Source organism: Hippopotamus amphibius, chromosome 5 (assembly GCF_030028045.1).
Source record: "Hippopotamus amphibius kiboko isolate mHipAmp2 chromosome 5, mHipAmp2.hap2, whole genome shotgun sequence".
Classification (NCBI taxonomy): Eukaryota; Metazoa; Chordata; class Mammalia; order Artiodactyla; family Hippopotamidae; genus Hippopotamus; species Hippopotamus amphibius.
The window spans coordinates 141,446,477-141,459,087 of record NC_080190.1 but is presented as its reverse complement, the minus strand read 5'-3'; the positions used below and the strand labels follow the sequence as shown (position 1 = coordinate 141,459,087).

General features: G+C 41.6%; 1 protein-coding gene across 3 annotated transcripts in view; it reads left to right on the top strand.

Annotated features, from left to right (window-relative positions):
• DPYS (dihydropyrimidinase) overlaps positions 1 to 12,410 on the top strand; it is an 80,103-nt gene extending 67,693 nt beyond the window's left edge. For 2 of the 3 annotated variants that reach the window (XM_057734120.1, XM_057734119.1), the window contains 3 exons: positions 1,621 to 1,828; positions 10,501 to 10,641; positions 11,986 to 12,407. In XM_057734120.1, coding sequence (XP_057590103.1) covers positions 1,621 to 1,828; positions 10,501 to 10,617 — 325 coding nt within the window. In that variant the 3' untranslated portion in view covers positions 10,618 to 10,641; positions 11,986 to 12,407. Of the gene's footprint in view, positions 1 to 1,620; positions 1,829 to 10,500; positions 10,642 to 11,985 lie in introns of all 3 variants that reach the window. The other variant, XM_057734118.1, reaches the window with a different exon arrangement.
• Positions 12,411 to 12,611: the final 201 nt, after the last annotated feature.

Genomic DNA, 12,611 nt, shown 5'->3' with positions numbered 1-12,611 from the left:
GACAAGTTATTTAACCTCTCTAAATTTCAATTTATTTACTTGTCAAGTATAGAAAGTACTCTCTGCCTTGAAGAGGTGTTATAAAGATGACACAGAATACCATAAAGCATCCACCTGACATACAGGAAGCTCCTCTTCTTCTTTTCCATGCAGACATTTCTCATTGGGAGCAGATTCTTTTTCATGAGTATTATCATCTGGGCTTTTTCACAGTTATTTGGTTCTTGGAGGACAGACTGGAAGGTTTCAAGCAGAAAAGTGGCCTGATCTGATGTTCATTTTTAAAAAAATCATTTAAGCAGCTTTGTGGGGAGTGGTGAGGAGTGTAGGAGGGAAAGAGTGGAAACACGGAGGCCAGTAAGAGGTGTTGGGGGCTGTCCAGATGAGAGAGGATGGTGGCGCGGACTCGGTGGGAGCAATGGAGGGGAGAGAAATGGGCAGCTTTGGGACTTACTTTTTTCAGAGGTAGAACCAACAGGCTTGATGATGGTTTGAGAAGAGTGAAGAAAGGTGGCTGGGGGGTGTCATTCACTGAGATGAGAAACTCAAGGGAGGAGCAAACTCAAGTGTGTGGGCTGTAGTCGTCATGGAAAATCAAGAATTCTGTTTGGATGTGTTATGAAGTGGGAACCAAATAGGTCGTTGGGTACAGGGTTCTGGAACTCAAGACCAGGCCAGCGTTGTCTCGTTCATTTCCACTGGTGGTGGCACTGTCAGTCTCCCAGCTCCGCCCCTCCAGATTAGGCTTGCAGGGGAGCTTTTAGCTGCTATTCCTTTGACTTAGCCTTGGGATTTTTAGCAAAGCACTTTCCTTAATCTGTTCGTAAGAGCAAGCACTTGTAGAAATTTCAGATTATGTTTGTATGATCCACTGCTGTCAGATTTTCTTTTTGCTTTTCCATTTAATGTGGTTTAGGGAAAGGAGACATCCAGTACTTCAAATATCCAGCTTAGAGCTCATTAGTCATATTGTATAAGATTGAAAAGTATTAATAAACCACTGAGAATGCTGATGAATATGCAAAATACATGACAAAATATGCTAAGAGATTATATTCTAGCATATTGTTATTTTTATTGGCCTCAAATTTCCAGTTTTGCCACAGACAAGGGAAAAAAAGTTCACGATATAATTTTCCTTGATAAATACCAATTAACGATTGCCTCTGGGAAGGGAGGGACAGGATGGAACTTGGGGAGACGTATTGAAGAAGCCTCAGTTGTGTCCGCAAAAAGTTAAAATGCTGCAGGGTGGGGTATTGGGCCAGTGTGTTCATCATACTTATCTGTGTTTGAAATGTTTTATAATTAGTATTTTGTTCTTTGAACATATACATAAAAATAACTGAAAATTATAAACACAGGAGACAATGGCCTTCTTCCATCCACTCCATCCTCATTAATCACTATAAAAAGTGATCTATTGGGTTTTTCTCTCAGAAAATGTAATTACTTTGTAATGAAATGTTAATGCTATGTTCTATTCTTAAAGTCGCTTGTTCCAGTGATAAAGCTATGGCTTAATAGAGTTGCTAAATTTTCTTCTAAGTCATTCTTTTAATAGTTCATACTTGTCCAATGATCTGGGGATGATTGGGAGCATCTTTGTTTCTACATCAGGACCATTTCAGCGAAAACTCATCATCAGGCTGTTAACTTCAACATCTTCGAGGGCATGGTTTGCCACGGGGTGCCCCTGGTGACTATTTCAAGAGGTAAAGTGGTATATGAAGCTGGAGTTTTCAATGTCACAGCAGGAGATGGGAAGTTTATTCCTCGTAAACCATTTGCTGAATATATTTACAAACGGATCAAGCAGCGAGACCAGGTGAGTTGGGGCTAAGTGGACTGTTCCCACGGGCTGGACTGTCACCTGCTCCTGGATGTTGGTGATGAGGTTGTCACATATAATTGGTTAACATATTCCTGGGGTGACAGAATAGGTTAAAGACAAATACAGTCTTCAAAGAAAAAATCATTATTGGATGGATGCTGTTTCCTTTGCAGATTGGCATCTATTCAGGGTTTCCTAATGGACCAAGTCAGGTTTTCCCAAGTTCAGGCCCCCTGTGGGCCTTTCTGCAATTGCTGTTAGTCAGAGTCCTCTGAGAAGCAGCCACCCAGGTGGATAAAGATGCAACGTTTTTAAACACCTGGGAGAGAAAATTGGAGAGAGCCTGGGAAATTCTGGGAGAGCCCTCAGCCCACAATTCAAACCTGGCCCCAGCAAAGCAGAGAGGGAGAAAAACAAGTAGTGGAAGCATCTTAGACTACCATAGGGACCAAGAAAAGTTGAACAAAGCCTACACGGAGTCCTTGAGCCATCTCCCGCGTCCAGCCACATGGCACACTGTCATTGGCTGGGAGCAGCAGGGGGAGGCGTGGCCTCCCAGAACAAAAGGATGGAGTTCTAACCCAGCAACTGCCCCTTGAAACATCAAGCTCCCTGTAGCTGAAGGTCTGCAAGGTATATTCTAATGACCACCAGAGCGGTGGTGGAGTTTGGGGTCAAGGTAAATATGAATTCTACTTTGACCTCCCATTTCCCAGCTGTGTAGCCAAGAGCAAGTTTCTTTATCATACTCGGGGTGTTTCCTCATCTGGAAAATAATGACAGTGTTTTCTCCCCAACAGATTATAAGAGTCAAATGAGATTTTAAAATGTAAGCACTAGTAGGAGGTCAATAAATGTCAGTTCAGTCTCTTTGCTTTCCCCCTTTGATAACTGGATTTATAATAAAGGCCTCCAAGTCTTTGTAATAATCCTATTGTTATAAAAGAGGTATTTGTTCTTTTAATATGTCTTGGATTTTCACATGTTTGTTTAGCTCATGTAGTGTTTTAAACAGTTTTAAAGATTCACTTCACTAAGTACACAAATATATTGGAATTTTCAGAGTAATTCAGATTTAAACCATCTAAATTGTTGGTTTGGGAGTGAGGGGAAGCAACCTGTGTCCTCAATCCCGCACGGTAAGAATAGGCCAGAATTGGATGGCCAAGCCCTGCGGAGACAGCCTTTTTTATTTTCAGCCGCAGGCTTCACTCTTCAGTGTTCCCAACCTGGCCATGTAGCCATTAGAGTTTGTAATCCTTGGGTTAGTTCTAAGGCTTCTGTGTCTTCTTTCCATTTTAAAATATACTTCTCTTTTCCCAAAGTTCCCTGGCTGTTCTCCGATTCATTTCATTTGTGTCTTGTAGTCTCTTTGATTTCTCTTCTAATGTCTTGTGAAAAGTTTTTGCTTGTGGATTCTCAGAGTTTGTTACATAAGATTCAGCTTTTTTTTTTTTTTAACCACTTCCTACAGCTTTGATTAAGTAAACAAGTGCCCTAGAAGGCTTTAAATTCTCAGGATGCTACAATTCTTCATATACTGTATTTCAGTCCGAATATTTAAGGTTACGGTTTATTTTGCTGGGGGATTAGTTTGTAAATGTTGACATTGACAGGTGACAGGTGGGTAGAGACTATAAGATTCCCATATATGTCTAAACATTACATGATAAATAAGAGCAGTAGTAACATTTACTGAGGACTGAGTGAAGGCAAGGCACAGTGCTAGGGACTCTGTCACTGTAACAACCCCGTGAGTGAGAGAGTATTATTTTCCCCACTTTAAATATTAGGAAACTGAAGCTTCAGGAAATTAAGAAACTTGGTCATCTCACATTGCTAGTACATGGCAGGACCAAAACATGAACTCTGGTTATCTGACTCCAAAAGCTATATACTTAAGCAATAAACCATACACTGTAAACCATAAAGATTGAGTTAAATGAGTTAATGGGAGATAAATTACTCTGTACTAGGTTTGGGGAAAAAAACATCTAAATCAGAGGCATGGATGGCAGCTTGTTCATTCGTGACGCTTATTGTAGTAAGCCAACGGATGAACAGAAGGGCGTAGACTTAGGAGATGTAGAATCAACAGAACTGTGTGATAAATTCTGTGACACTTGAAGTGGATGCAGGGTAACGCTGCTACTGGCTGTCAGTACAAGTTGCTCACCAGCAGGGACGCTAGACTAACTGGGAACCCCTGATAGACTGTATTTAAAGGACTGCCTTTGCCTAAGTCTTCCTCTTGTAGGGAAAATATGCCGAGATCACCAATGACTGGCTTCATCCATTCTCCTTTTCAAATTGTTGTTAGGTATTTTGTTGGCAACATCATTTTTTGAGTTCACTATCAATTTTGTGAGTTATTTTAGTGTCTCAATATTTTCTTCTAATACCAACTTTATAGGTATTCTGGTGTATTATTATTTTTACAATAACAATAATTGATAGTTGTTATAATATGTCATTCTGAGCACTTACTATCTGCCAGGCATTGTATTGGGTGTAATTTGTATTTATTATCTTACTTAATCTGCATGACAAGCCATGTGGGAGATATTATCATCACTATTTTACAGAATAGAAAACTGACTGTCAGCAAGATTAACTAACTTTTCCTGGGCTGAGCAGTAAGTAAATATAAGAACCAGGGTTTGTGATTCCCACTGTACATGAGACCTCTGTAGAGCAAGAAAAGAGAAGAAAATGATGGTGAAACTCAAATCATGGGGAATGAATTACTTTTAAAAGTGTTGATGTGGAAAAGGTACCAATTAAAGTGACTACAATGAGGTTTGGGGATTGTGTGGCGATGCCTCAGACCTTTTTTTCTCTCTATTAGGCAAGGATAATTTCATAGAAGAAAAATATCACACTAAAGTTAAGAAAAAGAGTTGTTAGGAATCCTAGATTTTAAGTTCACGTGAGGTAATTAGAGCTCTTACTTTGGTTTTCATTTAAAGTATTCGGATTTCTTTGTGAGTGCATGCAAATAGGAAAGGCCCATACTGCTTCTCCTGCTCACCTGCTATTCTTCCCAAGAAACTGAATCACTTACCACTCTGGACTCCAAAGCACAGACTGTAGAGGCCCACCAGTGTTTGTCAGTCCCAGAACTCAGCTGGCCTCCTGGCTGGAATGTGAGTTCTTCGAGGAACTTACTTTCTTATGCCCAGTAAGTTCTGTGTAGTAGGCATTTGGTAAATAAACAAATTGCAAATGGAAGGAGCAAAGACCGTGGTTTCACAGGTCACAGGAAGGAATTTAAATAAATTTACACAGAAAGTTTCCTCCTGCCTCGTCCCGAACAGTGGGGTTGTCTGTGAACTTGATTCTTAGCCATGATTTTATTCCTTAAGAGAAGGTAGCGTCTTGCTGCACACCTATCACTGTTACCAGATATTGTGAGGCATTTCAAAGGAAAGAAAAGACATTTTAATGCAATTTGACAGCTTCAGAGCACTGTTACTTTACTGTTATATTTAAACAGTGGATCCTTAAGGGAAAAAAATTTAAATCAGAAGATGAAACATCAAACTTTCTTTGGTAAATATAACATAATAGAATACATATTTCAATTCAATATAAAAAGTCACTTAAGGAAGAGTGTTGGGGATTCAGGAAAGAAAAATAAAAGAGGAAGAAAAAAAATACATCGTCCCTCAGTATCCATAGGGGTTTGGTTCTCAGTGTCTGCAGATACCAAAATGCACAGATGCTCAAGTCCCTTATACTGTTGGCCTTCTGTATCCATGTATTCAACCAAATGTGCGCTTGGAGGGCCACTGTAACAGCAACTTGGCTGTTCAAGAACACTTTGAAAGAACAAAATCAAGTTACTTACTATTCATTCTTTACCAAAAAAAAAAAATCTTTTTAAACTCAAATGGTTTATCATTCCTAGAATTTTTGTGTGTTTAGAGTATTATAATTTTTACAAAAATTTAGAAGCACAGACATTCTTCAAGTCATCCCTTTTTCTCTTTTTCTGAATAATAAGCAACCCAGTCTATTTTGGGAAATAAGGGTCACATTGCATTTTCTAGAGAAGCAGGGATTGCTTCATGGTTTCAGAATACTGCTGCCAGAGCTTGTAAACTGGTTTGTGCCTTTGCAGCTATAAGCATGATTTGCCTTTTAGATAAGATAAAATTGAGTGGATGGTTGATCTAGTCCTTGAAATGGGTGTTCTCCATTTCTGAAACCACCATTTATCAATGTCTTTCTCAGGGTGGTAGCTCAGAGAAAACAATTTTAGCCGTATCATCAGCTGCCGTATAATTCTCATTTCCCCAGCTCAACTGCTAGTAATTGTGGAAGGTGATACAGATGTTGAAACTGGCTCATTTTGGCTCCTGAGAGACAATTGTGTGTATCCCTTCCCAGCTCCTCATTCAGCGGTGTCAGTTCGGTAACTTGAAATCAGCCATGGTGGGAGCATTTACATGACAGAAATAGGCAAATGCTATAGATCAGGGCTTCAGGGGTGATGAGAAAAAGGGAAGGCGGGTTGTCAGCATTTACCAGTACATCAATGTATACAGGAATTTTCTAAATACTCTCTTTTCATGTTTTATCTAACTTTTATTTGGCAAATACTTACTGATGACCAATTCTGTGCTCACATTGTTCTTGAGAAGTAGCTTACAGGGTATTTTGAGGATTAAATGGAAACATTTGGTGGATTGTAAAACATTATCAAAATGCAAATTTTCATTGTTAGAGATCACCTCTGTGGAATCTAGTGATTCTTGGTCCCCTGGAGAGCTCTGTCCTGTGAGGACCTCTAAGAACCTTGAAGTTCCCCAGGTACTGAGTACCTAACTCTAAAGTCACCAGCCAGGCATGAATTTCATTTGCAGGGAGTTGCTGGTCATTTGGACTGTTGGTATTAGGTCAGTGTCTGCTCTTTGGTATTTAGAAGTTCTGTTGCCTTCATCGCTATTTTAGTATCTTAGCCAGCCTGTACCGGGGGAAAAGATGCCACCACCCAGATCAGTCTCCCAAAGGTGTATGCTCAGGATCCTAGCTCTTGAGGTGCTCCTTAAGAAAGCCTTCAAGTGATTTTAGATGATGCTACCCTCAGGTGATTCTATTGCCCAATGTCATCTAAAAAGTTCTTAACCCCCCCAAAATAATAAATAAATAAACAAAATTTAAATAAATAAATATAAAAAGTTCTTAAAAATCCTACAGTCAAGAAATCTTTCATTTAACAAATGTTTGTTAAGTATCAGGTACAATTCCATATTCCAGGTGCTGGGGATACAGGTGTAACTAAGACATCAGTCCCTTGGCTCAAAGAGTTTTAATCCTACTTCTGTTTCAACTGTAGTTTGTGGTGCTTAAGTTCTAGCTCTGTTTGAGATCTTAATTTTACCTCCCTGTGAGAAGGTGAGTTAGCCACTTGGATAAAGGAGCCTGGAAATCAGGAGAGATTGGGGCTGGACATAAAATTTAGGAATCCTGGCATCTAGATTTAAAATCACAAGTTTGAGGCCACCAGAGAGACTGTAGACAAAGAAGAAAGCCCTTGAGAAAGAGCTCTGGGGCTGCCAGCCTTCAGAGGCTGAGGAGAGGAGGAGGGAAGCTGTCAGCCAAGGAACCTGAAAAAACTGACCAGTGAGGTCAGAAGAAAATTAGGAGAACACGGAAAAGAGAAGAGACCTGCTTACTTTGTTCAACTCAGAACCGTCTGATACTTCATCCTGGTCTTTCTGTGAGCTTTACTCTGCATTCATGTCCTCTAAGAAATAGGTATGCATTTAGTTGGGAGACTCGGGATGGAGTCCCTGTCATCACTGTACTCGCCCTGGATACCTGGGAAAGAAGCTCACTTTATTTTGGACCCAACCACTAGGATAACCTCTGAGCATCATGCACTGGTCACACCAGGTGCTGGTGCCCATGTCAGGGCTGGGCACATCACACTTGAGATGGAGATTTGCCATTTGTCACTAGAGAGAAGCCACATGACTACTTTTCCTGAGAGTTGTAGGGTAAGTCTACTTAGGAAACAAATGTGCAACTGAACTCCAGGATAACACAGGGACGGCTTAACATTCTGCAGAACGAGTGCCGTCGCCGTTCCATTTCATCACAGTGAACATCTACTGAGGTTCTAAAATGTACCTAGAGTACAATGCCGGGGCAATAGACAGTACAAAATGGGCAAGACCTGGGTCTAGCATTAAAGAGCTTATGTAACCATGGTCTAAGGATAAGAAAAGATTAAAAGGTTGAAAGTACTGCAAGACTTGAGACCAGAACTTAAATTGTCTTTGATTCCTGCCAACTTGTCTATAAAGGGGAAAACTGTGAAATGTGGGACAGCAAAAGCCTCCCCAGAGAGGGTCAGTCTGTGTCCGAGGTGGCGGTGTGGGCAAGAGTGGTTAATGGCCACAGCCATTCTGGTGGGAAGTCGGTCCCTGCCCACCGCGAGCCTCAGCAGCAGATGCAGAGGGAGGCTGTGTGCAGGTGAGACCCAGCCCATCAGGAGAGAGGGGCCTTGTGGCATTGCTAGCACAGTGACTGAGGAGCCGGAAAAGGATGCTTAGACAAGCGCAAAGGGCAAGTGCAAACTGGGAAGAAGATCAATGGTGAAGCCGAACAAAGGCGGATGAGGGAAACAGAATCAGCTCTGGCCAGGACAACCGACACAAAAAGGAAAGAAGATCAGATGGGATCTCCTCCCTGCCAACACCCTTCCACCCTTAGCAGGAATTTATCAACTATTTACTGAGTACTTGTTTTGGAGAAACAGAGCAATAGACCGACCCCGAGTCCACTGGAGGAGACAGATGGTTAAGCAGACAGTTACAGAAAATGGTAGGCATGGTAGTGGACCTGGCAGGGAGGGCTACAGCTTCCCGGGTGATGGTTGCCTGGGCCGAGTTACTGAAGATCCATTGGAGACATTTAGGTCAAAAAGGAGGCGGGCATGCCAAGACGGGTGAAGGCATGGCCCTGGCAGAAAGATGCTAGAAAGGACAGTGATTCACCTGGTTTGAGTCACCCCTGAGCCTGCAGCTGGGTTCAGGGAAGGCATCCTCCAAGGGACCTGCTGGTTTGTGAAGCGAGCCCACTCCTGGAACGAGGAGGGTGGGGCCCAGGCTTGACGGCCCCGCTTAGCTCACTGACGTTGGTCACCAGTCCCCAAGAAGGAGTCCCGGAGAGACAGAGAAAGTACAGGTGCAAACCACAAGCAGGGAGCTCTCGCAGGAACTATGGGGGGAACAGGGAGATGGTGGGGGTCCTGGTGAGGGACACACAGCACAAAGGCAAGTGACACAAATATCTGCCCACCGGTGTCACTTTCTCTGGGGGCTGCCGAACAGGCTGATGCTTGAACTGAAGTATGCCACAGGTTTTGCCAAGTGCAAATACCAACAGGAAAAGAGAGAAAAGCAAGACTCTTTAGATTGTCTGCAAGAGAAGGGTTGAAGGAAGGTGGAAACAAGTCCTGGCTTGCTTGGATGGTCCTGAATTGCACCTGTTAATTGTGTTTAGCACCCTTTACATTCTCAGGAGTGTCCCAGTTTGGATGATAAATCACATGGTCACCTTAGGTTTAAGTACATACCTATCGTTGGGCTTGGAAAATAAACCAGGAGAAGAAAAAACGTGGAGACTAAAGACCTGAAAGGGAGGATGTGGTCATGTTGCAGAAATCCGTCTCTCGAGAAACCAAGCACCACACTCGGAGGGTTGGAGAACTCAGGTTTATTAAGCCAGTGGCCCCAGATGAGCGAACGCTCCAAAGTTCTGGGCCCTGAACTCAGGGTGAGCTTTACTTTTATAGTGCACGTGTTTACAGAGCATGGAAGTTTCCAAACAGAAACTTACAAGAGCAGGTGCAGAACATTCCATTTTTTAACAAAACATCTTAAAGTTACATTGGATTGTTAGGTCATCCTGTTTTTCTGTTTTTCTCCAGGCAGCAAGCATATTTCACAAAAGCAAAACAATAATGGAGTTATTTTTAGCTGAGTGTAAGTTTCTAACTGTCCTCTTCAGTCAGAGATGGGGTAGTAAATGAGTTTAAAGTTTCATGTGTGGATTGGCTCCAGGTAACCACGATGTCCAGGCCTGGGTGGCAGCCATGGGAGGTTGGTGCTTCCTTTCCTTGCGTCAGTGATCAAGGTGATGGCAGGATCCAGGGTGAAGGGAAGGACTGAGTGGATAGTGAGCCAGGATGGAAGTCCAGCAAAGCATCCAACCGCACACAGAAAGTGGACAGAGGCTGTACTTGTGCCCAGAGGGCAGGGGTCTTCCTATCACTGAGTGATCAGTGTGCTTCAAATTCCACTGTAGGGACATGGTCTCTGTCTTGTTCTCGGCCTTTTCCTCTGCCCCTGGCAAAATATCTGGGGTTTGTATGTACTCAGTGAATATGTTTTGAATGAATGAAGGAAATGCCTTGTATCTGAGAAATCTCATGTGGCTGGGAGGTGGGTTTTATTCCCTCCATTTCATAGATGAGTGAGTAGACAGGTACCCGAGGTCGCCAGGAATTTCTGTGAAAGGGCAAGATGTAGGAGGCACATGATAAATTCACAAGGTTCATTTTTGGTTTCACAATTCATTTAGGGAGCAGAACTTAGCTTTGAATGCAAGAAGTCAATAAATCACAAGAGAAAAATGAAAATGTTCTGTTTCAGACTTGCACACCTACCCCTGTGGAGCGTGAACCCTATATGGGAGAAGTCATCACACTGAAATCCAGAGGGACAAAAGAAGACTCCACACATGGGACCAGGAAACAGGCCCACCCCTGAGCCAGGTGCTGTCAGTAAGGGATGGTGAGCAGAGAACGTTTTCCTCCATGACAACATGTAAACTTAGCATATCTCTTTCTTCCTAAGCATTTGAACAGTCTAAGGTCAAGGTTAAAGACTTCAAAGTGGCCTAAGACTCAAGGATAGTTCAGCCAAAGGGAAGACTGATAAAAGACCTCTTGATGCAGAACACGTGGGTGAGCCTCCCAGGTTGAAGAAGGCCTTGGGCTAGCTGGACGTTTATTCTGAGATGTTAAAAAATGTTGCCCAGAGGCTTGGAGAATCACATGTGAGCAAGAGGCTGGTATCACAGAGGGACTCGTTACTGAGGAAAGTTGGCACTACTTTAAACTAAGAGTGCAAGTTAGTAGTCAAAATTTATAAGCTGTTTGATCAGAACTTTATCTGGAAGAAATGAATCTTTGTATTGTAAAGGCAACCATGTTCTAGAACTTGGAATGAATGAGAAATGAATCTGGGTGCAATTTTTCAGGAAAATTATTTGATAGTATTTGATATGCTTTATTTCACACTTAGTTTTGGAATAGTATCATAGATACTGTCATTTAAAAAAATATTTGAGTGCTTCATCAGTTTTAGTCTTTTGACTTTCAAATCTTTCTTTTTGAAGCACCTATTATCATCATCCTTGTTAGTTTTCATTTTCTCTTTTTCTGTTTTTGTTTTTTCCTTTGTTTTCTGGTCCTTGTCTGCCAGGTGCCTATTTGGCTGTGACTTTGCTGTGCTTTAAACATTTCTCTGACATCATTTCCACTGACTTCATGAAATCTACATGTTTTGCCAGTTTTACAATTTCACTAGACTTTATGTGTTTTTTTTTTTTTTTTTTTTGTCTCTTTAATGTGTGATACATTTCAGATGTTTCAACACATGGCAATCAGCAAAAGATTACAGGAGAGGTAACATGATGGACAAGGAGAGAGACACTGTCTGTCAAAGGACTCGCTTTATACAAACCCAGTTAGGCATTGCAGGTTTTCAGATGATGATAACCTGTGCTTCCCTGCATAAACCCCGAGACTGTAAAATGGGGCCCTGGGTACTCCCAGCCCTGTTCTCTTTCATTACTGAATGTTGTAATGCTGTACAGCCAGCAGTTCCAGCTTTGTTGTCATTTCCTGACTACTGGAACTATTTTTCCAATCCAGGAAGACTGTGTTAAAAACTCAGAGGAAGATTAGCAAGAGGAAGAAATTCTACTGAATGCTGTAACACGCTATTACTAGCATTTGTAGGAGTAGGATTAATGTTTACTTTGATTATAGCATTTCTTGGGGGTTAAGCTTGGGTTCTGCATCTCTTTGTGCGGGAGAATGTTACACTGAGTTCCTTTTATTCTGTTCAAAGGTAAAATCAGAGAAGAGGATGCTGCTGTTCCCACCCCAGTTAAACATTGTCAGCCCGTGGAGAAGCAGGCCTTATTTCAACTCCCCAGGCTCCTTTTGAAAAAATAATCGCTCTAGGCGTCTTTGATTTCCTTTCAGAAGTGCTTGCTGTCTTTCTTACCGTGACTTTGTTGCTGTGTAAGATTGAAGATATAAATGAATATTATTGCGATGGAAAGACTGTGTGGAAATTCATTGATGATACTTTAAAATGTCATCTTCACTTGTACCAGATTTCTTACTTTGAATTTAAAAAGAGATCACTTTCTTGTTTAAAGTTTTTTAATGGCCACATTTGTTTAGAAATAGCTAACTCTGTGATTTTACATTGTTGTGATTCATAAACATGTAGACCTTTATTGTAACTAATAAACATTTAGATCTTCATTTTATATCCTGTTATCCTGTTATCTGAGTTATATGTGTCTTCTTCTAACTAGTGGGTTTGGTAGTCTGGGAGGTTGGTTTTGATTCAAAAGCATATTTCCTGAGAGACATCTGCTTCCGCAACTCCTGGAAATCAGGTCCCTTGGCAAACCCCATGTAATCAAATTGGATACTCAACCTTAGAATAACTCCAAGGCAAAT